Source organism: Emiliania huxleyi (assembly GCF_000372725.1).
Source record: "Emiliania huxleyi CCMP1516 unplaced genomic scaffold EMIHUscaffold_1, whole genome shotgun sequence".
NCBI lineage: Eukaryota > Haptophyta > Isochrysidales > Noelaerhabdaceae > Emiliania > Emiliania huxleyi.
In genome coordinates, this window is record NW_005202428.1 from 2,784,722 (window position 1) to 2,812,645 (window position 27,924).

At 66.4% G+C, this 27,924-nt stretch overlaps 7 protein-coding genes across 7 annotated transcripts in view; 1 reads left to right on the top strand and 6 right to left on the bottom strand.

Annotated features, from left to right (window-relative positions):
• EMIHUDRAFT_461099 (hypothetical protein) overlaps positions 1-2,399 on the bottom strand; it is a gene marked incomplete at its 5' end in the record, with an annotated part of 3,144 nt that extends 745 nt beyond the window's left edge. Inside the window, 7 exons of the mRNA XM_005794499.1 lie at positions 19-59; positions 258-273; positions 408-441; positions 873-1,225; positions 1,294-1,374; positions 1,448-1,513; positions 1,719-2,399. Of these exons, the coding sequence (XP_005794556.1) occupies positions 914-1,225; positions 1,294-1,374; positions 1,448-1,513; positions 1,719-2,399 (1,140 nt within the window). The 3' untranslated portion in view covers positions 19-59; positions 258-273; positions 408-441; positions 873-913. The remainder of the gene's footprint in view (positions 1-18; positions 60-257; positions 274-407; positions 442-872; positions 1,226-1,293; positions 1,375-1,447; positions 1,514-1,718) is intronic.
• Positions 2,400-5,714: 3,315 nt separating this feature from the next.
• EMIHUDRAFT_194855 (hypothetical protein) lies at positions 5,715-6,830 on the bottom strand (the record flags this gene model as incomplete). Its single annotated transcript, XM_005794500.1, has 5 exons — positions 5,715-5,921; positions 6,011-6,050; positions 6,137-6,203; positions 6,319-6,388; positions 6,459-6,830. 5 exons carry the CDS (start codon positions 6,828-6,830, stop codon positions 5,715-5,717), a joined length of 756 nt encoding a protein of 251 aa, XP_005794557.1.
• Positions 6,831-8,262: 1,432 nt separating this feature from the next.
• On the bottom strand, positions 8,263-9,021 carry EMIHUDRAFT_431953 (hypothetical protein). The gene has a single exon (XM_005794501.1). The coding sequence runs from the start codon at positions 8,883-8,885 to the stop codon at positions 8,319-8,321; it is 567 nt and encodes a 188-aa protein (XP_005794558.1). The 5' UTR covers positions 8,886-9,021; the 3' UTR covers positions 8,263-8,318.
• Positions 9,022-14,697: 5,676 nt separating this feature from the next.
• Positions 14,698-15,551, bottom strand: EMIHUDRAFT_420286 (hypothetical protein; the record flags this gene model as incomplete). The annotated part of the gene is made up of 1 exon (XM_005794502.1): positions 14,698-15,551. A coding segment is annotated over exon 1 (663 nt), but the record flags the coding sequence as incomplete, so codon positions are not given.
• EMIHUDRAFT_60971 (hypothetical protein) lies at positions 15,539-16,328 on the bottom strand (the record flags this gene model as incomplete). Its single annotated transcript, XM_005794503.1, has 3 exons — positions 15,539-15,700; positions 15,764-15,949; positions 16,023-16,328. Coding segments are annotated over 3 exons (654 nt in total), but the record flags the coding sequence as incomplete, so codon positions are not given.
• Positions 16,329-22,735: 6,407 nt separating this feature from the next.
• On the bottom strand, positions 22,736-24,231 carry EMIHUDRAFT_194861 (putative aminotransferase; the record flags this gene model as incomplete). The annotated part of the gene is made up of 4 exons (XM_005794504.1): positions 22,736-23,038; positions 23,145-23,284; positions 23,640-24,111; positions 24,199-24,231. The coding sequence occupies 4 exons, from the start codon at positions 24,229-24,231 to the stop codon at positions 22,736-22,738; spliced, it is 948 nt and encodes a 315-aa protein (XP_005794561.1).
• Positions 24,232-25,385: 1,154 nt separating this feature from the next.
• On the top strand, positions 25,386-27,877 carry EMIHUDRAFT_95283 (hypothetical protein; the record flags this gene model as incomplete). The annotated part of the gene is made up of 5 exons (XM_005794505.1): positions 25,386-26,043; positions 26,187-26,228; positions 26,327-26,739; positions 27,019-27,413; positions 27,469-27,877. 5 exons carry the CDS (start codon positions 25,386-25,388, stop codon positions 27,875-27,877), a joined length of 1,917 nt encoding a protein of 638 aa, XP_005794562.1.
• Positions 27,878-27,924: the final 47 nt, after the last annotated feature.

Genomic DNA, 27,924 nt, shown 5'->3' on the forward strand with positions numbered 1-27,924 from the left:
GGCGCCGATGGCGATGACGTACATGCCGAGGAAGGCGGCGGGCACGTCGAGCATCGCGCCTGCGTGGGCACCGCCACAGGGTGAGCAGACGAGGGGGGGGGCGGAGGGGGGAGGAGGGGGGAGGAGGGGGGCGGAGGGGGGCGGAGGGGGGCGGAGGGGGGCGGAGGGGGGGGATGCCGAATCGCGAGACGATGGCCGAGATGACGAGGGAGAGGATTGCGACCCAGGTGAAGGACGTGGCGAGCGTGACCGGGTACCAGAGCGGTGTCGGGCCTGCGGCTGGGGCGAGGGGCGAGGGGCGAGGGCTCGGGGGATGGCGTTGCGCCGTATCCGGCTACAGTTGTGTCGTATCCGGCTCCATCTCGGCCATCTCTCGGCTGCATCTCGGCTGCATCTGGGTGGCGTGCCGTCATGCTCGCACGGCGGGCAAGTGGCGCTCACCTGGGAGGGGCGGAGGGAGGGGGCGGAGGGAGGAGGGCCAGCCGGGTGAGAGAGAGAGCACGCGAGCGCGGGACGAGTGCGGGATGTGTCGCAGCCGAGGCACCGGCCGCTCGGAGGAGATCTGGCCGAGATCTGGCCGAGGTGCGGCCGAGGTGCGGCCGAGGTGCGGCCGAGGTGTGGCCGAGATCTGGCCGAGATCTGGCCGAGATCTGGCCGAGATCTGGCCGAGATCTGGCCGAGATCTGGCCGAGGTGCGGCCGAGGTGCGGCCGAGGTGCGGCCGAGGTGCGGCCGAGGTGCGGCCGAGGTGCGGCCGAGGTGCGGCCGAGGTATGGCCGATGTGCGGCCGAGGTGTGGCCGAGGTGTGGCTGAGGTATGGCCGAGGCGTGGCCGAGGTGCGGCCGAGGCGCGGCCGAGGCGTGGGCGTCTCACCAGCCACTCGACAGGCAGGATGCAGAGAGCTGCAGCCTTGCTCACGGCCTTGCTCGCGGCGGCGAGCGCTGCCGCGGCGGCGCGTGCCAGCCCTCCCTTGGGCCCTCATCTGCTGGTCCCTCTGCTGGTCCCTCTGCTGGTCCCTCTGCTGGCGGGCTCTCCTCCTCGCCGCGCGGAGGAGTCCACCTCCCTCCCTCCGGCGCAGGGCTGCCCGCCGCCCCGCCGCCCGCGACCGGCAGGAAGGAGGAGGCGGGCGGCGACGGCGCGGGCGCGTGGGCGGGCGGGGAGTACGACCCCGAGTACGACCCCGAGTAGCACGAGCCGGCGGTGGGCGCGAAGGGCGACTCCGCGACGTGGAGGTGGAGGTGGTAGGGGCTGCCTATTATTGTTGCTGCTATGATGATGATGATGACTCCGCGACGTGGAGGTGGAGGTGGTAGGGGCTGCCTACCGCCGAGTCGGTACGGGAAGGCAGCGGCGTGCGCTCTCCGCACGAGTCCGCCTATGGGACAGCCTTGTGCTTTGGGAGCCGCGGCCGTGGGGAGGGTGGCTGCCTTGTCTGCGGCGGCGGTTGCGTGGGCGGACGGAGCTCGGGAAGACTCGCGGGAGGACTTGACGAATGACTCGGAGAGGCGGTCCTCCTGGGAGAGCGTGGAGGAGGGGCGGTGGAGGGAGGCGGGGAGGGAGGCGGGAGGGAGGGCGGGGAGGGCGGGGCTGGAGGAGAGGGAGGAGAGGGAGGGTGGTTGGGAAGAGGGTGGGGAGGGCGGCATGGGTCTGGGAGGGAGTCGGTAGCTCGTCGCCTTGCCAAGCCAGTGCTATTATTCTTATTCTTGTTGTTACTATGACCTTGCCCAGCCAGTGCACGCGGTACAGCCGCCGCACGTCTGCCGCGTAGACCACCACCAGCATGTAGCAGACGTAGCCTGCGAGCATGGCGGCAGCCTCGACCGCCTCGATGCGGCCGTCGCTGAAGATGTAGCACAGCCACGAGATCGAGAGCAGGTACGTCACCAAGTCGCGCGCGAGCGGCCGCCGCTTCAGCAGCAGCGGCTCCGCCCCTCCGGCGGCGACGCCGCAGATGCCCGGGATGGCGGTGAAGGCGATCATGCCGGAGCCGAGGATGGCGCCGACGCCGAGGACCGCGTCGTCGCCGTCGTCACCCTCGTCCACGTACCCGTCGTGCTTCTCTGTCGACAGCACCGTCTTGAGCGTCGAGATTGCGTTGATGATCACCTCTGGCGCCGCACTACCGAGCGCCATGAAGGAGGCTCCCGCGACGTCCTCGCGCACGTTCCAGCGCACGCACAGCGTCTCCAGGCTCACGACGAGGTGGCGGTCGGCCACAATGGCGACGGCGACAAAGGAATACACGAAAGCAATAAGCTCGACTGCCACGCCCCACCACTCGCCGTCGATGTTGTCCAGGCAGAGGTTCTCCCTGCGGTGCAAAGGGCTGGTGGCGCGGCGGCCGCAGCGGAGCGGGTGGGCGGTGCTGACTAGCGCGCACCAGCCCGCCTCGCACGCCATGCTTGCCGAGCACGAGTCCAACCCGCGCCAACCCTCACCGGCGGGAAGAATTCTTATACGCCAGCCAGATGTTTTTTCTTTATATGTGCCTCGCAGCTACGTATTCTCGTATTATCTTCGAGTCAGGTATTGCGTGGGGGCGGTACGTATTCCCGTATCACTAGCTCCGAGTAGAGGGGGCGTCCTTGCAGTTAAGGGGAAACCTGGTACGCGGGTCCAACCCTCGGAGAGTATTCTTTAGCTCCGAGTAGGGGGGGCGTTCTGCAGTTAAGGGGAAACCCGGTACACGGGTCTAACCCTCGGAGACCCGTGTTATGGCCCTGCGAACGCGCACCCCCGGGGCTAGGGCTCTCTAGCCCGTAACCCGATGCCGAGCGTCCGGCCAACTGGGTGCGCTTCTCAGCTCCCCGGTCCTGGGCGTGAGGTTAATGACCGCACTCCAAGTGCTCCAAGTGCTCTTACTTCCGCAAGTTTACTTTACAGCCCTTTCCCTGCGAACGCGCACTCCCCCTAGGGGTCAGGGCTCTCTAGCCCGTAGCCCGATACCGACCATCCGGCCCGCTGGGTGCGCTTCTTAGCTCCTCGGCCCTGGATGTGAGGTTACCGACTGCACTCCAAGTGCTCCAAGTGCAAGTGCAGTGGCCCCGCGAGCTGGGAATAGGACCGCCGCAAGCGGCGTGGCGTGGGGCGGTTGAGCATCCCTCCGGGGGCCCCTCTGCGCCGGGGAGGCGTTGTTGGAGGCTAGGACGCAAGCGTCCGTCGCCCTTTTCAAACTCGGGGCCCACTCCGCTACGCTCCGACCCGAATTTGGAGGGCCATGAAGTTTAAGGTGTTGCTGCGCAAAAGGGGCGGGGCGCGGGCGCGCGCGGCAGGCCGAGAGCTCGTTTTGGAGATCAGACCTTTCGATGGTTCATGCTTTCTATGTCTATCTATCATGCTTCATGACACGACACGCGGTGGCGTGGGCGAGCTGGTGGAGCTGTCAGCTGATCGATCCAAGCGGGTGGGGAGTGGGGGGCATGGATGGGCATGCAGGTCCGCCAGTCGGCCCGGTTCTGACGTGGTGCTGCCGCTGCATTCGCTGAAGAAGAGAGGTGCGACTTGATTGGAGGCACTGGAGGCGAGGCGAAGGGAGAGGTTGGGCCGGGCCGTGAGGGGCTGATGGCGCTGGCCAGCGCTGGCCAGCGCGGGGTGTGAGATGTCGTCGTCGTATACTGCTGGCCCTCGCCCTCAGTTGCCTGGGCTGTGGGCTGCAGAATTGGCGTCTGTGGCGTGCTAAGGCTCTGCAGCGTGATGGCTGGCGGGACTGCGAGGCCGGCGCGGAAGGAGAGGCTGGGCACGAGCCAGGAACAGGCTGGCCAGGTCCGCAGGTGGCTGCGCTCGGGCGAGGCGCGCGCGCGCATGGCAGGCCGAGCAGGCTCGGCATATATGGTGAACCTCCGATGTCGCGATGCGGTCCCGCTTTTCCGCGATCATTCCGTCCAATCGAAGGAAGCGCTGTCGCCCATGTTTATGGAGTAACTTGTTACCGTTCTTCGTCTGACGTTCCGTGGTTTTTGCACGGTATTCGGATTTTCGCTATTTGGTCATGTGGGTGTGTATTCCGGGATTAGTCAATGCACAATGGTACCGCGTCGGCGACGCGGGCGCCTTGCGGGCAGAGCCCTTAGCCACCCTTTGTCTTGCGCGGTCAAAAACCAGCCTCTCTCACAGCACACTGGCACGACAAGGGCGCGGACTGGCGCGGACTGGCACGGCGGGAAGAAGAAAGACGAGGTCGTCCTCCCGAGTGGGGGACTAGCACTAGCCGTCTTCCACATGGTCCCTTGGGTCCCTGCTGCTCCTAATCTCTCTTCGTACATCCTCCTGCTGATCTCCGCAAAGTCCTGCTCCCTCCCTCGTCTCGCCCTGCGCGTTTGCTCCGCCTCCCCGTCGTCTGCCCTGCGTCGTCTGGTGACGGGTCCTCCATAGTCGGTTGAGGTCGCCGCCCTCCTCGTGCCTCTTCCCAACGTTCCCTCGGCGGTCGATGCCGTCTGCTCCGGCTCCCCCGTCCCCGGGTCTGCCCTGCTCTCGTCTGCGCTAGTTTCTGTTTTGTCATCACTGGCGTCCCTCCTCTTCTTTCTCCTCTTCTTGTATGCTTTGTACATCGCGTCGATTCCTTTTCGCGTGAGCACCACCCTGAAGCCCGCCCAGCAGCTGAACCGCTCCTTAAGAGTCGAAGGAGCATTATCAGTCTCTCACCCACTTCGCGTTAAACGTTATTTAATGTTTGGAGACGTACCGTCTCGGCAATACAGGGGTCACGGCATGATCCATGCGGTGCACGTGTCACGGCGCGCCTAGAGCTGTTTAACATTAACTTTGGGCCACAGTTGCGCTAGTGTTGGCTGAAATCCTTTAACCCGTGACGAAAAACGGACGCACACCAAGCGCTAAGCGTGAGGACGCGATTTCGAATTCGGAGGTGCATCTGAGCAAAATTGGGCCCGCCCAGGTGTGAAAAAAATTATAAGGGTCATAGTCGCCGATTCGATCCGGAAGCCACTCGACCATCGAGAGGCCGACGGCCGAAGTCGGCAAACGTAGATCAAATGGTTAGAGATAGCGTCCACTCAGCGACCGATACCCGTAACACATTACCGAGGGAATTAGACACCACAGATACGCACAACCGACGCCCGAAGTGCCAAGAAGGACGTCATTAGTACGAAACCTCAGAAAAGGCCATGGGCGTCGAGAGAACATTCCCTCGAGAGGACAAAGAAAGGCGACGCACCCCCTCCTTGCGCAGTGTCCCCCGCTATGTGTCGCCAATTGGGGCACGCTATCCTGTGCAGTCAGGGCAAGCGGGGGCGGGGGGCAGTCCCCCTGGTCTGATACTGGGGTGTGGGTGTCTCCAGTCTCGGAGGGGGGCAAGAAGGTAAGAATATCTAATTGTTGGCTGAAATCCTTAACGTTGTTCAAGTGTTCACCCCAGCCCAAGCTGTTACTGTTTGTTACTGTTGTTACTGTTGTTCAGCGGTCAGCAAGCAGAAAATGCCAAAAAAACCGGGTAAAACCCGAAAATACCTGGGGTTTTTTTCCGGGTATTTTCGGGCACTATAACCGCCGCACTGGACGCTGGAGATCGTCGTAGCTCGTAGGTCACTGCCAGGCCTTCCTTATTGTTGTTCAGCCGGCCTAACGTTAGCTACTGTTGTTGGGGAGCCCCACTGTTGTTCTGTTGTTACTGTTAACACTAGCAACACTGTTCAGCTCCCAACGTTAAACAGCTCTAGCGCGCGCCAACTCACAACGTCATCAGGGACAGGCGCGTCACTCCGCCCCGCGCCTCGCCCGCCGTCGCACCAGGAGGTCGTCGGTGGACAGCCCGCCCGGCGGTGGCTCCATGGGCACCTCGCACACCTCCATCACCGGCTCGCACTCGGCGGCGGCTCCGCGCGCCGTGGCGGCGGGCGGTGGCGACGAGGCGTATGAGAGGATGCAGGTCCAGACAAAGGAGCCGAGGGAGACGTAGGTCACCTGGTGGAGGGGGCGGGAGGAGGGGTGAGGGGAGGCGGGAGGCCCGGAGCTGTGCGTCCGATCTGCGCCGCCTGCCATTCGTCTGGCACGAGGACAAAGTTGGACAGCTGCAGCGGGAGGAAGAAGGACCTGGCAGGGTGCGAGGGGCGGGTGGGAAGGACCGGGCAGGCGGTGTGGGGGATGTGGAGCGGGAAGGGGCGGGGAGGGGTTCGGACCAGCAGCGGAGGAGGAGCGGCCGGATCTGCGCGCGCGCGTACTCGACCGCCTCGGAGGGAGGGTAGCCTCGCACGGCGGCGACGACGGCGAAAAAGAGCGGAAAGTAGAGGGCGGGGACCTGGGCGGGGAGGGGCGGACTCGGGTCGTGGCGGGGCGGGAGGGGAGGCGGCGGGGAGACGACGCGCCGCGACGAACTGCATCGTCGCCGTCTTGACGAGCGCAGCGCCGAGCCGATCCGGCACAGCCGCCTCCTGCGGGTTTGGCGGGTCGGTCGGTGAGAAGGAAGCTGCGCGTCGGCCGCCCACTGCACTCCTGGGAGACGAGGTGCGCCTGCTGCAGAGCTGCTGCCGCGGCGGCGACCGCCGGGCTCTCGTTTAGCACGTCGAAGAGTGCGCCCTGCACGAGGCCGTACGCCCCTCCGAAGGCGCCAAAGCCGAGGTTGCGGCGTGCGTCAAACCACTCGCCCCTGGCCTCGCTGTCGCCCCGCTCCGGTTCACGGGAGGCAACCTGAGTCACCGCGTCGCCGCTGACGGAGAGCGCCAGCGCGGTCGCACCCTTGGTCGCGAGAGGGTGCGCGACGAGGGCAGCGCCGTATCCCGACACGGCGGCACCGAGAGGAGCCGGCAACTCGAGAGGTGAAGGCGCCAGCAGTGAAAGGGTGGCTCCGACATTCACGATGATAAATAACGACATTCGTTCCTCCTCGCTTTGCGATGAAGAGCTTCTCGGCGCGAAAGAGCTTCTCGGCGCGATCGCAGTGGCAGCGGCCGGGCGATGGAAGACCAGACCGTTTTGAGTAACCGGAGGCGGAGGTGGGGCGGAGGGACCGCCTCCGAAGAAGAGACATCAAAAACGACTGCAGAGGCAGTGGGGCGACGCCCGAAAGGCGAGCAAGAGACCGAACCAGACTGAAGATTCACCCTGAAGGGTGGGGGACGAGGCCGGGCAGTGTACACGCTAGACAGTCGTGTGTGTACGTGACGGGTGGTGTCGTAGTGTCCGTGTCCACTAGCTCCGAGTAGAGGGGGCGTTCTGCAGTTAAGGGGAAACCCGGTACACGGAGCCCTCTCGGAGAACTGTGTTTACTTTAAGGCCCTTGCCCTGCGAACGCGCACCCCCGGGGCTAGGGCTCTCTAGCCCGTAACCCGATACCGATCATCCGGCCCGCTGGATGCGCTTCTCAGCTCACCGGCCCTGGATGTGAGGTTGCCGACTGCACTCCAAGTGCTCCAAGTGCGGGCCGCCGGTGGCATCTCTTTCCACCCAAGAAGCCCGTTTGGAGGGATGGGCGGCAGTGTGCGGGCGGTGAGTGCTAGTCCTCTCATCAATTTAGAACAAAACGCCCCCCCCCCCCTCCCTTCCTCCCTCTATCCCTCTTGCTCTCTAGACCTAGACACCGACAGACTGTTCACCAACCAATCCTCTACCCCTCCCTCTCTCCCTCCTAGACTCCCTCCACTCGTCCGATCTGGCCTGGCGCGGGAGCGTTTCACGCTTGCAGGCGCACCCGCGCGCGGGGGCATCTGCGCGCACACGGCGGCTTGCTCAGAGCGTGAGGACACATACGGAGGCGCGGGCGTGCGCGGGGCGGGCGAGGTGACGGGCGTGAAGCGAAAGCGGGTGAGGTATAATGGGCGTGGCCCGAAGGCGTGACATTGCAACCGCTGCAGCCAGCGGCGTACGCAGAACCTGGGCCCCCACAGGGGGGCAAAATGTGGAACGTGCCACATGCAAATCCACATGCAACATGTGCATGCGCATGTGCATGTGCATGAGGAGACGATTCAGCGATCCGCCATCTGCATATCATACACAACCATATATCGGTCTCTCGTCTCTCTCGCGACTCTCTCGCGCGCGTTCGTCCCCCGAGCCCCGTCCCGTCCACGTCCACCGCAGTGGTCCGCACACGACACCCCACACACCAACACCAACGCTCTCTCCATGGCTCTCTCGTCGTGAAAGCGCACTGTCCACGCCGTTTTTTGCCCCTTCCTGTGAATGCGCTATAACCGCCTCCTGTGTCGGGTCATGAGTCCCCAGCTAGGCCCCCAGATGCTACGAAAACCCATCACGCTCAGGGCGCACAGCCGCCACACATATCGGATTAATCCGATATCGATCGTCGAGGTGCGGCTGAATTTAAGGCCACACGAGCAGCACACGATAAAAGTCTGTGACTCACTGTTCAAAGGAGCCGGTGCAGCCCCATAGGTTCGGGAGCCGATAGTCGTGCAGGTGGATCCACGTGTTTGCCGCCAGCTTGACCCCCCTCCCCACCGGCCTCGCCTCGTGGTGCGTGCGCGCGTCTTGCGTCGTCGGGTCGTCGGCGAGGACCGACGGCCAGACGAGGGCGCGGCCGCGCTTTGGGAGGATGGCGATGGGGGGCGACAGGTCGGTGAAGGCGGTCTCGCCCCCCGACTCCACGTCAGAGAGGTAGAGAAAGACGGTGAGTACGCGCGGCCCGTGCGGCTCTGCGAAGGTCTGGCCGGGCCGAGGGACATAGTCGTGGTGGCGGACGTACCGCTGCGACGGGTCGTACCTCAGGACCTGGTACTGCTCGTAGTGCTGCCGGCTGATGCCCGTCAGCGCCTCGATCCGCCCCGACAGCGCCCGCACGTGCCTGTCCGCCTCGCAGCCCGCCATGCACCACGCGTTGCTCGAGGTGCGGCGCGAGGAGACCTCCTTGGCAACCTCGCCGTCCGCACTCACCGTGCCGTCGTCAGTCGAGCGCTCCATCTTGCCCATGGTGGTCGTGACGAGCGCCTGCGCAAGGGGCAGCTAGGAGTGGCACACGCGCCCTCCCGGCCCGGCTACTCTGCCGCCAGGCTACTCTGCCGCCAGCCTCCATCTGAGCGTCCGATAGAAAGCCGTCAATCGTGACGATCCATGGCCCGTCGGGCGGCCGGCTGAGCACCTCGACCTGCCCGTCCGCTGTCTGGATCATACGCTCAAACAGCGCATCGAGCCCTCCCTCCGGCAGGCCCGAGGTCTGATTGAACCGGTCGAGGCGGCACCGCACAGCCGGGTCGAGCATCTCGCAGGCGTTGCACGTCGCTGCGCAGTTCACGAACATCCACCCCGGCGAGTCCTTGCAGCTCGCACGCATCGAGGCGCAGCGCGCGGGGTCCTTGTCGAAACATGTGGGCACAGGCTTGGCTGCCCGGCTCGGCTCAGACCGGCTCCGCCGGCTCTCGTCGGGCTCGGACCGGCTCCGCCTCTCGTGGGACGGCGGCACGCGCTCGGTGGCCGCTGTTTCACGCCACAGCACCGCCCAGGCCACCGCTGCAGCAGCCGCTAGCGCGAGCAGCGAAGCTTTGGTGGACGCGCTGAGGAGCGGGGCTTTTGCTTGCCTTCGGCGAGACATGCGGCGTGTCGACGATGTTTGGCGTGTCGACGATGTTCACGAGGGACGGTGATGTGGCGAAGCTCACCGCTTCCGCCGGAGCGGCTTCGTGAAGAGGTCGGCGAGGTTGGCGTCACTGCGTACGAAAGGGACGCAGACAGAGGCGGTGCGCCTCGACCGCCTCGCGGATGTAGAAGTGGCGCCGCTCGATCGACGTGCTTGAGCTTGCCGTGGTGTTCGGGGTTGTAATACAGTTGTAAGCGGAGGCGATGGCGGCTAAAATGTTCGAGTTTTGGATCGTCGAGTAGTACAGGTATTCCGTGGGGGCTGGGGGCGGGGTGTATTCTCGTAACATGTGCGTATTCTCGTATCACTGGCTCCGAGTAGAAAAAGAAAGAAAACATGTCACTAGCTCCGAGTAGAGGGTAGAGGGGGCGTTCTGCAGTTAAGGGGAAACCCGGTACACGGAGCCCTCTCGGAGACCCGTGTTTACTTTACGGCCCTTTCCCTGCGAACGCGCACCCCCGGGGCTAGGGCTCTCTAGCCCGTAACCCGATACCGATCATCCGGCCCGCTGGGTGCGCTTCTCAGCTCCCCGGCCCCCCTGGATGTGAGGTTAATGACTGCACTCCAAGTGCTCCAAGTTTGGCAGGACGTCGAGGAACTTAGCTCCACAGAAAAAAAGAGGACGACCGTTTCGATGAGTGGCGACGCGGCGCGCCGCTCCGTCAGCCTGGTTGTGAAGCGCAGGCCACGGCCAGGCAAGGTGGTGACGACCACCGTCTCGGTGGACCACCGGGTGGTGCTGTTTGTGGCCCTCCTCGCGCTCATCGCCTCCGCTGCCGGCCTATCGGTCTCCACAGAAAGTACAACGTCTCCACCTACCGAGGTCCGCCGCCTCAAATGGACTCCACGGGCGCCGCGGCGGCTCTCAACTTGCAACTGTGAGTGGACCACCGAATACGCGTGCCCGGGCAAGACAGCAGGCACCAAGGGCAATGCGAAAGATGACGGCACCGCCTGCTTTCAAGCCTGCTGTCCGGGGGCGAGTGCTGCAGAGCGCATCAGGACTCTCCTCACCCAAATGGTACTTGACACGAATCTCGAGGCCTTGCTACCGACGTTACCTGAAGAGGAGCGGAATGCCCGTAAACACGCAAACCAGCTCATCAACGGTCAGCAAGAGACCGCGAGTGTTCTTCTCGATGCATTTACCCGGCGCCCAGCGAGTCCGGTGGTGACAATTGCTGTCTACTTCACCCAATCGACCCAAAGTTTCTCCGATGGAGTTCTCAGGAACAGGAACGGTGGCTTACGAGAACTCTTGTTCTGAAGCGCAGGGCTCATGTCATGAATCAGCAAGATTTTCTCGATGGGTTTCCTCGATACAGGATTTTCTCGAGCACGGCGCTGACGACGGCCTATTCCCCGCCTATGGCACCCGTGACAAATCTGAAGAACTCGATGACTTTCGGTTGGTCGAGATAGCAAAAGCTATCGGGGAACAGGTCGAGGCCGCGCACGAACTAGCAAGTCAGGCTGCCGATGTGGCTGAATTCTCTGCACCGCTTGTTATAGCCTCGGCGGCAGGGTGGGGTGGAGGAACACTGGCCGCTGGCGGCAGTGGGATGACTGGTGGAGTAGCGGCGCTTGGTGGAGTGGCCGCATTCGCTGTGATCGCCGTCGGAGTAGGTGTATATGGCACCTACAAGATTGCCGACTACATGATTGTTCGTGACGAAGAAAGAGAGGCATTTCAGTGCGATTGCGAGTGGACCTTGACTTACGCAGGTCCTCATGCTCCTCAAGCGATCCAGCCGCATACAAGAAAGACCCGACCGCACCGCATTGCCATTGGGCCAAGAACGACGGCTCAATGTGCTTTGACTACTGTGTTGTGGGTTTTTTGAGGAGGTGCAGCACGTGGCCAGTGAAATCATTGACCAGCGCGATCTGCTCGTATCGGAGGTCTACTGTCAGCGATGCTTGCTCAAGGAAACCCTCCGATGCGTCGAGATATGTCCTGCAGAAGCGATCTGGGCAAAATATTATTGCAAATGCTCCGCGAGCTGTCCTAAAAGAAAGAAAGAAAACAGACAACCCAAAAGGGAGGATCGCGCCGTGGAGCCCTCCCCCTGGGAGCCCTCCCCCTACTGTTTTTATCGTGCGCTGCTCACTCACTATACACTGAGCCTGGAGAGAGAGTACACCACACACACAAACACTACTCCCCAACACGCGGCCTAGCCAGGCCTGCCTGCTTGCTGCTACACGATGGCGACGTTCTCAGGGTTCTGTCTGCGTGCTTTTGCTGCCACCCAGCCGGCGAGGCGAGGTGACAGGTGGGCGCGACCGTTGCGCGCTGCTCGAGTGCGCACGACAAAGCAGCTCTGATGCAGCCATGGTGACCTGCGTGCGCGGGGACGGCAAGGGTCGCGCCGCAGCCCGTGCTCACCGGGGGCTCAGTCTCGATGGGGAGTGTGTGGGGAGAGAGAGAGCAGCCAGGCCCGCGTACCGGTAATGCGAGACGACATTGACAGTTGGAGCCGCCCGCGGCTTGCAGAGCGTTTGAAAGTTGTCGGGACGTGCGCATGTCGCGGGCGACGCCCGTCCGCAGCAGACACGTCGTGGTGACGATGATGGCGAGGAGCATCACGGTGGAGACGAGCGGCACGGCCCTGCCTGGGCTCGCTCGAGTTTCCGGTCTGGGCATGGGCATGGCTTTTTGGTTTTTCACCCGAGAATTTCTTTGTTCGGCGTTGGCGTCGCAGTCGAGTTGGCAAAACGGGTCTTTCAGTTTCGATGCTTTGAGTGAGGACGGTCGGGCCTCCGCCTCGACAGGGAATGTGCGGAGGAAGTGACGGCTCGATGAGCGGCGAGCCGAGCGCCGCGTCGAGCGGCGAGTCAAGCGGCGAGGAGGCTGGCATGCTCCGCGCAGCGATCGTTGCTCGAGCAGCGCTGCCTGCAGCGCGGCCATTCGAGCTGCTCCGGCTGGCGCTCAAGCGGCAGACCTTCGCGCTGCCGGAGCATGTCGAGGCGATGGCGGGCGGCGACGTGTGCATCGGCTCGTGGGTGCGGCTGCTGCCCCCGCATCCAGATGCGCATCACACGCTGCAAGATCGCCCCCCGGGTTCCTCCATGGTGCGGGGCAAGCACGAGCCCGGGGAGTTTGCAGCGCGGCGCATGCTGGATCGCCTTCAGCTGCAGGAGCCTGCAGAGCTGACGACGACGCACGCGCACAAGCTTCTGGAGGTCTTGCCCAATACGCTGGCCGAGGAGGCCTACTTACCGCTGCTCGACGTGCACGTGGTGCGGGACCGATGCGCGGCGTGCAGGGACTGCTTGGTGCTCGAGACCACGTTCTTGCTTGCCTACGACACCGACTTTGAGCCGCTCGATAGCAACGACATGCAAAATCCATGCCGCTCCCACTGCCCGTCAGACCATGCTTTCATGTGCGAGTGCGCGCGCCAGTGCTGCTCACATTGGGAGTGCAAGTACAGATGTATGGGTAGTGACAGCGACTGTGACAGCGAGTCGGGCGAGGAGAGTGCGTAGGAGAGAACTACTGCTCTGTGTGTGTCTTTACAAATTACTACGTCGTTCAACGTAGAAACTTGTTTCTGTAGTGTAACCCACTCCTAACATTAATTCTTCGCGTGTACAGGCTGACCCAGGCTGCTCTGCCCACCCACCCACCCACCCACCATTACGTTGAACCCATGCAGAGCTTTTATTTATTGCAAATGCTCCGGGAGCTGTCCTAAAGGAAAGAAAGAAAACAGACAACCCAAGGAAAAAACGTCGTGCATTATTTCTTTGGGCGGCGTTGGCGTCGCAGGGTTCCGGCTCCTAGCCAGATAGGGGGTCTGTCCCCACTGAGTCGCGCCAAAACGCCCTACCTACCTACCCACCCACAGGCCGCGCAGCGAAGCGAAAAAAGACGAAAATATGGGGCACCTACCTATTGCGGGGCCCTCTGGGTGCGAGACCCCCTATCTGGCTAGGAGCCGGAACCCAGTCGAGTCGGCACGCTGGGGTCGGGCCTCCGCGTCTCATCCGTGAAGCGAGCGCACTCTTGCCGCCTCCGCCTCGACAGGGAATGTGCGGAGGAAGTGACGGCTCGATGAGCGGCGAGTCGAGCGCCGCGTCGAGCGGCGAGTCAAGCGGCGAGGAGGCTGGCATGCTCCGCGCAGCGATCGTTGCTCGAGCAGCGCTGCCTGCAGCGCGGCCATTCGAGCTGCTCCGGCTGGCGCTCAAGCGGCAGAGCATCTCTTTCTTCCGCCCTCGAGCGCTGAAACCGAGCCTGAGCATGGAGTCGGTGCAGATCCACGGCGCGAGAGGTGCGGTATGGCGTGCCGCGCCTCTGATTGCGGCCAACACGGTGGCCGGAGGTGTGCTGTTCAAGACGCACGGATTAGTCGCCACGACCCTCGAGGACATGGGAGCTGGCGTGCACGTCGGGACGGCGGCACTCGCCGGCGGAGCGGGCGGCGCTGCTCACGCGCTGGTGGTTGTGCCTCTCCAGGCTGCGTTACTGCGGTCAGCCGTGCCTCTCGCGGCCGCACTACCAGTCGCGTTGGCTCGCGACGCTTTGGGCTTCGCCGGTTTTTTTGCCGGGTGGAGTGGGATGCAGAGCGCTTGCGAAAAGGCGCTCGCCTCTCGCCCGTCGAGTAGTCGGCCCTTGGAGCTGGCAGCTGCCGTGGCGGCGGGCGGGGTCGCCGGAGGCGCGTACCAGTTTATCGCGCACCCTTTCGAGGGCAAGGCGTCCCTCGGCGAGGTGCGGCACGCGCTGAAGAGCGGGCTGCAGACGGTGGCCCGCTCTGCCGCAAGCGCTAGCAGGCCTGCGGTCTTGGTTGGGAGTGCCACCTTTTTCGCGGTAGAGGTGCTGCGCGCTTGGCTCGATGCTTTGGACGGCAGGAAGCGACGAGTCCGGAGGTTCGACAGCTGGGAGTGAGAAAAGAAAAAGACCGCGTCCGTGTCGACGGATCGGAGGAGCGACCGACGGAGTCTTTGCGACGGTTGGTGTTGAACAACAGTGTTGTCTCACTCTCAGTCTGTAGTCACGAGTCTCGACTCTCGCGCCGCGCGGGCTCGGGGTGCCTGCGGCTGCGAGAGACCGGCAGGAGACCGGCGAAAACAAAATGAAACGCCACAATTCGAGGTCTGCGGAGTCGTCTCTCGTGTTTTAAATATAGCGTCGTGTGTTTGCGATGTGCGCGATCGTTGGGGTGTTCGGCGGTCCACGCAGAGACACGGGCTCGGGGAACCGCCTGCAACCCTGCTGCAATCTTCGCCCGCCATCACCGAGCGCTCTCCCCTCCTGCGCAGCACGTAAGCTGCAGCGCGACTGCCCGCCCCTCCGCCGAGCGACAAGCCCGGCGGGGGAGAAAGGAGAGTGATCAGTGATGCCGCCCCGCTACCGCCACTCGCTCGTGTCATCCTCGCGCCAAGCGGCGCGCCGCCGAGCCATCGCTTGCTCCACCGCGTGCTGAAGCCCGCCCTCTCTCCCCGCCGCCGGCCGCTCCCCCGCCGCCACTCCGCGCTGCGCGACCGGCTGCAGCCTCTTGAGCCGGGCCTGCAGATCAGCTGCCTTGGGCACCGCTGCGCCGGCCCCCGAGGACTGGCTGTTTGGCGTGACCGGCGCGAGCGGAGTCCGGCCGGTCGGCCGCGGGAGGGCGGAGCGAGGAGCGGGGGCAGCAGGCGGCGGCGGCGGCGGCGGCGGTGGAGGAGGTGGAGGAGGTGGAGGTGGAGGAGGCGCCGGGGCAATCTGCGACGCGAGCGGCAAGGTGGGAGCAAGCAAACTGTCGGTCGGCGAGGCCCGCTTCGCCGCAGCGAGGGCGGAAGCGACGAGCGGCGCAATCTCGAGCGGCGCATCGCCTCCTTGCGCGCACGCGAGCTGCTGCTGCCGCTGAATCTCGGCGCGCAGCGCAGCAAGGTCGAGGCCTCCGCCGCCGCCGCCCATCGCGAGGCAAACCTGCTCAATGACGTGCGGCAGCGCGTCGAGCGAGACACCGCCGGCGGCGGCGGCGGAGGCCGCGGGCGACGGCGATGGGGGCGGGCCGCGCAGCTCGGGCCGGAGGAGCGGGTGGTCGAGCAGCTCGGGGATGGAAGGGCGGAGGGTGGGCTGCCGCTGCAGGCAGCGCCGCAGCACGTCCACCATGTACGGGTTGCGCGTGGGCGGGAAGGCGATTGCCTTGCTCGGGTCGGGGATCGCCTGCAGCTTGAAACATTCATAGTTAATCCCGTGGTTCATCGCCGGCTCGTGAGGCGAGGCGACCGCCTGCAGCTTCTGGTAGATGGTGCGCAGGTGCGAGAAGGGGGTGTGCCCGTACACCATCTGGTAGAGGATGCAGCCGAGGGACCAGACGTCCGAGGCGCGGCCGAGCTTGAACTGGCCCTCGGCCGAGGAGTCGTCACCCTCGCACGTGATCGACTCCGGCGACATGTAGTTGACAGTCCCGACCTGCGGGTCACATGCGGTCGACTCTTGGCATGCAGTGGACAGGTGACAGGTGCATGCAGTCACCAAGCCCAACCTGCGAGTCGCGCGCGATCTTTGTCGTGTCGGCGCTCGACTGCTTGGCGATGCCAAAGTCGATCAGCTTGAGCGAGCCCTGGACGCAGAGGAAGTTGGCGGGCTTGAGGTCGGCGTGGATCACGCGCGCCTCGTGGATGGCGTTGACCGCGGCCAGCATCTGCTGCCAGTACATGCAGATGAAGGACTCGGAGAGGGTGCCGTCGCGCTCCGAGCCGCGCTGCCGCTGCAGCATGTGCGCGAGGTCGATCTCGCCGCACTCCATCACCAGGTAGACGGCCTGCTGCTCGAGCTTGACCTCCGAGTCGACGAGCCTGCGGCGGACAAGCAGCCGTTAGAGGTCCACCCGCGGGGCTCACAGCTTGACCTCGAGAGTCGACGGGCCCGATGATGTGCGCGTTGAGCTGCCGCTCCTTGAGCAGCTCCATCAGCGCGATCTCGTTGGTCACGGCCTCGAGGAGCTGCTCGTCCCCGTCGCACTTGACCTGCTTGAGCGCGAGGATCTTGCGGCTCGGCGCGAGCACCTTGAAGACTTGTGACGTCCCGCCGCGCCCGATCGGCTCCAGCTTCGAGTACGGGACGCCGTTGATGTGAAACACCTCCGCTCCCGCAACGGCGCCGGGCGTCTCGGCCGCCGCGGGCGGCGCCTTGCGACAAGCGGGCGTCTGCGGCGCCGGCGTGACTTCGCCGACGGCCTGCGGCTTTGGCGTCGCCGCGGCTGTGAGGGGCCGTATCCTCACGATGGAGCTGGACGAGGGGGCGCCTGCGCGAGGAGGGGGGCGAGACCCCTCAGCCGGGCGGCGCGGGTAGCGGTCGAGGAAGTGGTGTGTGTGTGTGTGTGTGTGTGTGTGTGTGTGTGCGTGTGTGTGTGCGTGTGTGTGCGTGTGTGTGTGTGTGTGTGTGTGTGTGTGTGGAGTGAGTGAGTGAGTGTGCGTGTGCGTGTGTGTGTGTGCGTGTGCGTCGGGTGGCAGTGCGTGTGCGGTGCTGCTTTGATCTCTCTCGGGTGGCCACGGCACCGCAAGAGGACGGCACGGCGGGAGCACGAGGTCCGCGCGTGAAGTGGCGCGGCGTGTGCGGCACGGGCGTCTGCGGCCCCGAGGTAGCGCCCAGCAGCGGCGCGAGCGGGGCCGTGTCGGCGAGCTCGCGCGTCAGCTCGCGCGTCCGGTCGCGGGCGAGTCCGTGCTCGAGAGTTGAGCGGCTGCAGAGCGGCGCCGTGTCGTCGAGCGGCTCCGAGGCGGCGGCGCGCCCCGCGCTCGCGCCGGTGAGGGAGGGCGTGGCGGCCGCGAGGGAGGGCGTGCTGCCGACGGAGGGGGGTGGCTCGTCCCCCTCGAAGATGGCGCCGAGCAGAGGCGGCGCCAGCGACTCCGCCTTGAGGGCAGCGCCAGCCTCGAGGGGCGCCGAGCGAGCGCCGCCGCCCGAGTCGGCGTCGGACAGCGCCCGCTCCGCTGGCGGCGGCGGGGCAGGGCTTAGAGACCTCGGGACAGGGCTCGGGTGCGCCTCTTCGGATGAGCCCGCCCGCTTGGCGCCGCCGCTCAAGCCGAGCCGGCTCAGCCCCAGCCTGTCGCCGCGCGCGGGGCGTGGGCTCACGCGGCAGGGCAGGGAGGGGCGGGGAGGGGCCGGGTGGAGGGGAGGGGCGGAAGTGTGTGTGGGGGGGGGCCTGCGAGGAGGCGCCGACCGCCTCGAGCTCGCCTCCGCACTGCCCGCCTCCGCACCGCCCGCCTCCGCACTGACCGCCCTCGCCCGTGGGGCCGCCTCGCCTCCTGCGGCGGGGGCGCCTCCCCCCGCGCCGGCGGCGGGGAGCTTGAGCGTGTCGGCGAGCTCCGCCGCCCGCAGTTCGGCGGTCGCGGTCGCGGACTCTGGCTCGGGCAGGCTCAGCTGCTGCGTGAGCGCCTCCGGCAGCGCCTCGGGCGGGGGCCGCAGAGAGACGCGCAGTGTGTCCGGCAGCTCGAGCGAGCGCCTCTGCCGCGGCCTCTCCGCACCCGCCGCCCCTCCACCCCCGAGGGAGCCGCGCGGCGGCGGGAGCTCCACCGCCACCGTCTCGTCCTCCGGAGAGACGCCCGCCGCGCCAGCGCCAAGCAGCCCAGCCCCAAGCAGCCCAGCCCGGCCGGCAACCGGCACCGCCGCCGGCACCGCCGCTGGCTCTCGCCCCCGCCGCTCCGGCTCGAGCGGCGGCCGCGCTGTCGGCGCGCGCGCTGTCGGCGCGCGCGAGGCCGGGCTGTCGGGGCCGACGGAGATGGGCGGCGGGCGCGGCACCGCCTCCCTGGCGGCGCACACCGCTGCCGCGCGCTGCGCGGCGTGCAGCGCCTGCTTCGCCGCCGCCACATCGAGCCGGCCCGCCTCGACGCCGCGCCGCAGCGCAGCCTCTGCCGCTTGCATGGCGCCGTGCTCTGCCTCAAAGAGCGCGCGCGCGGTGTAGTACTGCGACTCGTCTGCGCCCACGCCGCTCTCCATTCGCACAAAGATGGCGCGAGCCGCCTCGGCCGAGCTCTCCGCCTCGAGCCGCGCATACTTGAGCCAGACGCGGAAGTTGGCGCCGCCGCCGCCGCCGCCGCCGCCGTCGCCGCCGGAACCGAGGCTGCCGGTGACACTGCGGTATGCTGCGGTGAGCCTGGAGCGCCGCTCTTCCGCGGGAAGCCCTTCACACTCGCGCTCGACGCGCGCAATGAACGACTCAGCAAACTGCGGCGTGAAGAGCGTCGACGTCAGCCCGAGCGTGTGGCGCAAGGAGTCGTCGCCGTCGCCCTCCGCGGTGGACGAGGAGGAGGACGTGTGCTCGCCCTCGCCCTCCACGAGCAGGCCCTTGATCTTGTCGCGCAGCGCAGCGCTGCTCATGCTTTGGTCGGCGCCGCGACGTGCGAGGCGCGGCGGGGAGAGGCGTCTCGGGCGGCAAGAGGCTGAGCGGCGAAGCGCACGATCAAAAATCGTGAAAAAAGAAGAAACCGCAAAGCGTGCCAGCGGCAGACAGAGGAAGAAAACGGCTGGGGGCGATCCGAGAGGCCGAGATGGATCGAGCGGCCGCGGCGGCGGGCGAGAGGGCGGTCCTGGCGGAACTTAGGGCGATCGGTCTGTCGCTCGCAGCCAGCACCGGCGTGCTCAGGCCAGTGCAGGCGCGGGAGGTGCGGGGACTGGCAAGACGACTGGTTGGCTCGACGGACCTTCTTGGACAGGTTTTCCGGTGGGAGGGGGAGGACTACCTCGTCAGCCGATCGTGCGCACGATCAAAAATCGTAAAAAAGAATTTTATGCGCAGAAAGATGATCTTCCAGGTGAGTTCATCTTGCCGCCCTTGTTGCTGCCCTAATCCCCCGTGGTTGTCTGCTTTATTTATTTATTTATCTTGCCGGCGGTACCCGACGCTGCCTGAACGGCAGTTGTCGACCGCCGGAGTTGACCGGCAAGATGAAGTCCACTGCGCTCGAAAAAAATACCACCGGAAGCGCCTCGCCGAGGCGCACAATAGTCCCCAGTCTGGCAACGGCCAGTTCTGCCATCCGGGCCGCTGGGAAAATGTTGTAAACGAACGAAAGGGACTCCGAATGTAGTTCGGTCGACGCTGGGCTCCGCAATCCAAACTCTCCCGCAAACTCCCCCGGTGGAAAACTTTAAAACATTGGTATTGCTAAAAATCTCTCTCTCTCAAAAAACTTTCGCAGGGGAAATATCGAATGTAGAATTCAGCCTAAGAAACAGATCCGGAGCTTTACAGTCGTACGGTCGTTGACCCTCCCACCGTGTGTGTGTGGCCTGGGCCGCCCGGACCCAAGAGCTGAAGCGCGTGCAGACAGCGTTGCGCGAGCGTTGGAGAGGCCAGCCTCCTCCGGCTTCTCAGCGTGTCGCGAGTGCTCTGTGTCTCTATCTGCCTGGTGGTGGATGGGTGTGGTGGGGGAATCCTGGTGGCTTTTCGTAACAAATTTACGGAATTCCGGAATTACGGACACCCCTCTCTCCCCGTCCCGCGGCCCGGCCGTGAGACGCCGCGATCTACGCGTCTGGCCGAAGGCTCATCCAGCCCCATATCTCTCGTGGTGTGTGTGCACTGCACAGTTGTGGTTTCTTTATCTACATCGATGTAGGTCACGAGGCCCCGCCATGCAGGGCGCTACGGGCTCCGGCCGGACGCTACGAATCAAGTTGGTGCCGGCGATGGGGACGTGGCGTGGCGCGTGGGTTTCAAAAATCACGTCAAAATCTCTCTACTCTCTGTCTCTCCTCCCCCTGTGCGCTGTACCCCGCTGTCGAGAGTGTCGTGCGAGAGGGACACACATCATGTTCACAACAACAACAACATGTACATGTACATGTTGTGCATGCACACATGTGTGTTGTCGTGTGTGGTTGACGCTTCGCCGCACCGTTTTCCCTTTCCCTTTTTTGGTTTTCCCGAACCTCGGTGACGGACCCTGACGGGGACCACACCCGCAGCCGCGCCCCCCTCGAATCCAAAGAATCCAAAGTCCCGCCGCCCATGCTCAGGCGCTCAGCCCGGCTTGGGCGCGCCGTGACCGCCGCCCTTTTTGGAGCGCTGCTGCTTGCGGATCCTCGCGTATCGCCGCCGCGTGCGCGAGGCGGCCGCCGCCGCGAGGCGTCGCCCCTGCTCCTCCGCCGCCGCCGCCTGCGCGTGCAGCCGCAGCGCGCTGACGCGGGACGCGTTCTCGCAGGTGAGCGTGTGCAGCGAGCGAGCGAGGGAGCGGAGCTCGCACCCCACTGGGTCGGGCCTGCGCGGTGGGCGGGGGTTGGCGAGGCGGTGCTGTCGTCGAGTGGCGGCGCGTCGTGCGGAACCGGCGGCAAGCGGGTCTCGCTGCTTATGTCTCTGGGATCGCCACCGGAGCGAAGCGCGGCGCTGCAGCGTTATTTGGGGGGGCGGGCCGGGCTCGCGCGTGCCTCAGCTGTGGGGGGAGCGATTCGCGGGCAGGAAGTAGGCCGAGCTCGTGCAGCGAGCTACGTAGCCGCCGCTCCGTCCGCTCCAGCGTTGCCGCGTCCGCCCCACACACGGCGGCGGCGGCCGCGCCGCCCGCGCCGCCGTGGACGCCGCCGGGCAGGAGTGCGGCGATCAGGCGATCTACCAGGGGGCAGCGCGCCGGCGGCGGCGGCAGCGGCGGCGGGCCCACCGCGGCGGACGTGGGCGGGCGCGCGAGCAGCTCATCGACGGTCGCCCAAAATTGCTTTGGCGGGATGGCGCGCTCCGCCTTTGGCTTGACGGGGTTGTACTCGGCGGCCTCGCCCAGCTCCGCGCGGCGCTGCTCCCTCTCGGCGGCCGCCTTCGCCTCGGCCGCTGCCTTTGCCTGCGCCGCCGCCTCGGCCCGCTTCCGCTCGCCCTCCTGGCGCACCGCCTCGGCCGCCGCCCACGCACCGTCGAGAATAGGCTCCTCGCCGGGCCGCGTCACGCCAATCAGCTTGAGCTTCACGCCGGTGATGTCCACCGGCGCCAGGCCCTCGGCCGCGCCCTCGTCCCCGCCGCCGCTCTGCGGCTCCTCGCTCTCCTCGTCGCTAAAGGCAGAGCCGCCGACCTCCGACGCCTCGTCCGCCACCGCCTCGGAGCCCTCGTCGTCATCCGCTGCGAGGGAGGCGTCGTCGTCACGAATGCTCTCGTCGTCACGGAAACTCTCTTCGTCCATCTAGCGGCCCGAGAACGGCGAGCGCGCTCTGTGCTGCATGAATGTGGTTGGGCAGGTGTGAACAACACCTCGTGACCACGGCGCCACAGGCGCCTGTTGATGGGTCCAGGTGATAGCCCTGAATGGGCAATGCATACGCCTAGTCGGGCCTCAGATCGCCCGACCGCGTCCCGGTGCTCTGTGGTCGGATTTGTGACGCCGCCGCACCGCGCCGCGGCCGGGGGCCCTCCGGAGGCCGAGGATGGCCGTGACGGACCGGGACGAGCTCTGGGAGGTTCAGTGTCAGTGTATATATTGTAGAGACTGACCATGTTCACAATAGCTAAGCCTGGGAAGGCGATGCCGGGGCCGTACAGCAGCTTGATGGTGCTTCGCCGGCGTGCGTCCCGGAGCGGTGCCGGACGGGCGGTCCGTGGGACAAAATCGGGGGACAACGCCGACGGCGCTCTGATTCGACTTTTTACTTCAAACAAAGCCTACCGCACGCGCCGCGACGTGGCGCGTGCGGTAGGCACTCGGGATTTTACCAGATCGGCGTGTTCACGCCGGGATCGTGTCCCCGACAACTTGCCCAACCATTCCTCCAGCAGAGTAAGAGGTTCCTCTTTTCCGCGCCCTCCCCCGCAGGGAAGGGCGCGCGATACACACGCTTGCAGACTAACCCTCGGAGAGTAAGAGTATTCTTTAGCTCCGAGTAGAGGGTGCGTTCCGCAGCTAGGGGAAACCCAAAGCGCAGAACCAACCCTCGGAGACCCGTGTGTTATGGCCCTGCGACCGCGCACCCCCCAGGGCTAGGGCTCTCTAGCCCGTAACCCGATGCCAAAATCATCCGGCCCGCTGGGGGTGCGCTTCTCTTAGCTCCCCGGCCCCCCCTGGCGCCTGGGTGTGCGGTTACAAACTGCACTCCAAGTGCTCCAAGTGCGTGGAATTGTGATCGAGAGGGCGGGGTGTGGGGGTCGGGAAACAATAACTAAAATCGAGCGCCAAAGCACCATGGGGGAACCGGCGGTGCAGATTGGGTGTGGTGCTGGGATGCGGCCCTTAGCGTGTAGGTGCGGCCGCCTGCGCGCGTTTCTGGCGCGGAGAAACGCGCGCGCAGTCAGGCTGCCCGCCGCTGCACCTCCCGCACCGCCGCCGCCAGCCTTCGCACGCCCTCGCCCATCGCCGCCTCTGTCTCGAAGGCGAAGCAGAGGCGCACATGATGCCGGAAGGGCTCCGCAGCGCCGGGTGCGCACCGCGCCCCGGGCAGGAAGAGCACGCCGTGCCTCTCTGCGACGGGGAGCAGCTCCGTCGCGTCGACGCCTTCCGGCAGCCGAACCCAGCAGAAGAAGCCTCCCAGCGGCTCGGTCTCCACTCGGAAGAGGCCAGGCTCGGCGCGGAGGGCGGCGCAGAGGGCGCGCGCCTAGGGCGCGTGCCGCGGACGCGTCACGCTGGCGGCACTCGCCCGCGGACAGCTCTCCTGGCGCCCGGGCCGAGCCGCGGTACGTCTCCGCCAGCCCCGCCACCACTTCGTCCTGCTCCGCCTCGAGCAGCTCGCAGGCTACCTCCGAGACAAAGGGGGCGACGCCGCCGCCCGAGGAGAGGTAGCCGCGCGACGCGATCCGCCGCAGCAGCGCGGGCGGCGCCTCCACCCAGCCTAGCCGCAGGCCTAGTTGGACAGGTCCCGGACACGTCGTGCACATGTCCTTGCCGTGCCTCTTCCCAGCCGAGCCGCGGGCCCGGCGCGGCGATCTTGGTCAGACTGCTCACGCTGAGGACACGCCCCCCCCCCCCCTCCTCCTCTTCCTCCTCCTCCTCGCCGCCGCTGGGAGGCGCCGGCGGCGGCGCAGCCTCGCGATACGCATCGTCGTCGTCGTCGTCATTGTCGCCGCCGCCGCCGCCGCCGCCGCCGCCGCCGTCGCCGCCGTCGCCGCCGCTGCCGCCGCTTGTGGGGAGGGTGGATTGCTTCATCGCGCGGTACGGGTCATCGTAGCAGAGCAGGCGCGGAGGCGGGCCGGAGGGACTCCAGTCGAGCAGCTGGTACACCTCGTCGGCCAGGACGTAGAAGCCGTGCTTCCGCGCGAGCTCCACCAGCCGGCTGCGCCGCGCCTCTGGCAGCGTCGCCCCGCTCGGGTTTCCGTGCGAAGGGACGAGGTAGAGCAGGCGCGGCGGTGGCTTGCCGCTGTCCTCGCAGCGAGCCTCGAGGGCGCATGTGTCGAGGCCGTCTGCGTCGGTCGGCAGGCTCTCGATGCGGAGGCCGTGGTCGGCAAAGATCTGGTGCACGAGGAAGTACGTCGGCGACTCGCAGAGCACCGTGTCGCCCGGCCGGCTGAGGGCCGCGGTCGCAAGATCGAGGCCGTGCGAGACGCCGCCGGTCGTCATCAGCCAGCTCGGAGAGACGGGCCCACCGTAGGCACGCCCGAGGTACTTCGCCAGGCTGTCGCAAAAGTGGCGCGTGCCGAGCACGTCCGAGCAGTAGTTGAGTGGAAAGGCGGCCTCTGCCGAAGCAGGGTCGCCCTTCTCGAGCCGGGCGGCGGCGCGGCGGGCGGCGCGGGCGAGCGGCGCGTGCGGCAGATTCCTCACGTGTGGGTGCCCCTTCCGCAAGTCAATAACCATCGAGTTCGCGGAGAGCCGTGACAAAAGAAAATTTTCAATTGGGCGTCGCCTCGGAGTCGCTCCTCATCGCAAACCCTGTCCTCTCTGGCGGAGGAACCCGTTCACTTTCGCCCCTGTCTACTGTCTTATCCGCATCGCTCGTCTATTCGCTGAATTCTTTTCGTGAGAGAGAGTTGTTTTGTTTAAATTCTTTCCAGTGTCGTGCGAGGGAGTTCGGTTGTAAAATTCTTTTCGTGTTTTTCTTAGTCTCCGGCGGTAGAGCACTTGAGGTATGAGGACTGGAAGGGTCGATTCCGCCGGTCCTCTATTCTTTTTACAAAGGCCGGGCAAAAATGAATGAGGGTGTAGGCAGGTGTAGGCAGGTAGGGTAGTCTGGGTCTCGCCGACCCCCGACCGAGGCTCACCGAGCGAGCGAATTTGGCAGGTGTCGAGCTCGAGGCCAGGGCTCAGACTGCTGACTGGCGCATCGGTCCAGCGCTTCCTTATTGTCATTTACCTAAAAACTCCTAGATCCCGTCTCACCTGGGGTGCCGGCCGAAGCTAAGAAACCACGGCGTGGGTGTGTGGGGTGTGTGTGGAAAGGCTTAGAAACGGCGGCGTGCCGCGTGATCCTGTTTTCTTAATGCCCGCAACAGACTGTACCAGAAAGAAGAAACCCTGCTACAGGTAGCCAGACACAGCGAGGCGCCATGTCACGCCACGCCACGCCACGCCACGCCCACCCAAGCCAGGGAGCGGTGGGACAGCTCAAACGGCCGACCCACCGCAGAGAAGGTGCGGACCGGTGGGGAGGGGCGGCGTAGGCGCGGTGGCGCCTCTGAGAAGCCGCGGCGATGCGCGGAGTAGCCGCGGCGGAGCGCGGAGCAGCGCAGCTCATCGCCTACGGACAACTTCGTTAGGTTAGGTGGAAGGTGAAGAACTTTGTAAAAAGAAAAATAGAACTAATCGGCGTTCGATCCCGTGGTCGAGAAGGCGTGAGAGCTGCACCGTCGCCGAGCCGGAGGCGGGCACGCCCGAGGGCGCACCTGTGGCTTTGCCTGTATGGCAAAAAAAGAATTTCTGCCCGCCTCCACAGTGGGCGCCGGCCCAGGAGAGCGGAGGGCCGCACGATCTGTCCGAGGAGGGATCGGCGCCAGCAGTGACGCTGACTGCGGATGAGGGCGCCATCGCGCTCTTCGGATGCGCACTCGCTGTTTGGCATGGCGAGTGCTGCGCTCGCCGAGGCAATCTCCGATGCGTCGCGGAGCCCGGCCTCGCTGCTCGGCGTGGGCTCTCTCGCCCTCGTGCCGTCTCCGCTCTCGGCGCGGCTGTTCAAGGCGGTCGCTGCGGAGCTCTCGCAGGCCGCTCCGCAGCCCGTGCTCCCGTCGCCGCCGCTGCCGCTCCTGCGCCTCTGGTACGGGAGCCGCCACGTTGAGCGCTTGGCCGTCTCCGCCGCCGATGACGACTGGGCCGTCGAGGTCGGCGGCTGCTCTGCTCTGCCCTCCCTCTCGTCCCTGGACCTGCCCGGAGCCCGCCTCACCGCACACGGCGCCGCCCACCTCGCTGCCGGCCTCCGTGCCCTCACGCACCTCCGGATCGCCGACTGCCACGGTCTCGGCGCCGCGGGGTTCGGCGTGCTGTGCGGAGGATGTCTGCAGCTCGTCTCGCTGCAGCTTCCAAACTGCAAGATAGCGCTCGACGCGGCAGCAGTGCGCACCATGGTCGACCGGCTCGCCGGGCTGACTGCGCTCGACCTTGGCGGCAACCTGCTGGCGAGCGCGGCGGTGCCGCCGCTCTGCTCGGCGCCGCTGCGGCTGCTGCGGGTGTGGGGCAGTGTCAGCGGCGACGACGCGGCCCTGTCGCTGATGGACAGCTCCTGCCTGTCGGTGCTCGACCTCGGGTGGACGGGCGACCCTTGGAGCCCGCAGCTCTCGCGGCTTTTGACGTCCATGACGCGTCCGGGACATGTCCCTCAGGCGCCACCGCCCTCGGGCTGCAGTGCGTCTCGCTCGGCCTCGGTGCTGCGCCTCGCGCCCTCCGCCCCTCAATCCACCCTCTCGCCCTCCCTCCCGTGGCGCCTCCGCCGCCGCAGCACTCCCCACCCCCGCCGCCGCAGCGTCCCGCCTCGCCGACCTCTCTCTCGCGCACGCCGCCCTCCTCCCCGGCGACTTGGCCCGCTGCACCTCGCTCGCGAGCAGCGAAAGCCTCACCTCGCTCACGCTGAGCGGCACCTCCCTCTCCGCCGCCGACCTCGCCGCCGCCGCCTCGCCGCCCGGCCTCACGTCGCTCGACCTCTCGTGCTGCTGCGTCGAGGCGGCTGCCGCCTTGCGCGTGGCCCTCTGCGCCGCCAGGCGGCTCGAGCGGCTCCTGCTCGACCGGCTCGAGTGCGCCTGCCGGCCGCCGCAACACCGCCCTCCTGGCGGCGCGCCGCCGGTCGCGCAGTCGCCCGCGCCGCTGCGCGAGCTGCGCCTGTCAGGCTGCCCTTCGCTGGGCCCGCCCTTGTGGCCGTCCGCGCCCCTCTCCCTCGAGGTGCTCACCCTCACACACTCACCCTCACACACTCACCCTCACCCCCTCACACTCACACTCACACTCACACTCACACTCACACTCACACTCACACTCACACTCACACTCACCCTCACCCTCACCCTCACCCTCACCCTCACCCTCGCCCTCACCCTCACCCTCACCCTCACCCTCACCCTCACCCTCACCCTCACACTCACACTCACACTCACCCTCACCCTCGGCCTGCCCACTCGGCTCGGGGCTCGTCACTCACGAGTCCCCTCCTCCTCCCTCGAGGTGCTCGACCTGAGCGGTGGGGAGACGCCGTTCTCGCACCTCCTCCCCCCCGGGCCGCCCGCTTCGCCGCCCGTCCGCCTCCCGGCGCTCCGTCTGCTGCTGCTCGCTGATTGTCGCCTCACCGACGCCGACGCCCGCCCGATCAGCCACCTCTGCCCTCGCCTCGAGGCCCTCGACCTGAGCGGCAACCCGCTCCTCTCCGACGCCGCCGTGCTGCCTCTCGCCGCCCTTCGCCGCACGCTCCGTTCGCTCGCCCTCAAGCGGCTGCCCCTCGTCACGGCGCACGCCCTCGCCGCGCTGCGCGCCCTGCCGCTGCAGACGCTCGACCTGCGCGGCTCTAGCGTGCCGCCCGACGAGGCGGAGGCGTCTCTCGGCATCGCCCGGCGCGCGGCCGAGTGCGGGCGGCGTGTCCGCGACACGTCCCGCGACACGTCCGCGACTCGTCCGCAGGCGCGCGGCCGAGCGGGCCCGGCGCGCCGCGGCGGCGACGGCACGTTTGCGCGCCGTGCAGACCGAGGCCGAGCGGAGCGCGAGGGCGGCACACCGCGCACGCGGCAAGGTCCGCTACTCGGTCGAGGCGCTGCTCGCGTTGCGCCAGTCGCCGCTCGCGCGTGCGCCGGGCAGGCCGACGGCCAGCGTCGTCGACGGCGGCGGCGGCGGCGGGGCGGCGGCGGCGCTGCTGCTACGCAGGGCTCCCTTTGGCAGCGCGGCGTGCGGCGCTCCCTGGGAGGATCGCGCCGAGGTGCTCTGGGAGCAGGGGACGGGAGGCTGGGAGGAGCCCGAGCGAGGAGGCGCACTTGAGGAGGGCTTGGCGGGCGCCAATGGCGGCGGAGAGGAGCGTGAGGAAAGCGATTGTTGAGACGCGCCGTGGGCCGTGCGCACGTGTGTACTGGGAGAGACTAGGCG

Bases quoted from the DNA above. Each gene is read 5' to 3' on its own strand.
- EMIHUDRAFT_431953 (XM_005794501.1), bottom strand. From the start codon at position 8,885: ATGGGCAAGATGGAGCGCTCGACTGACGACGGCACGGTGAGTGCGGAC.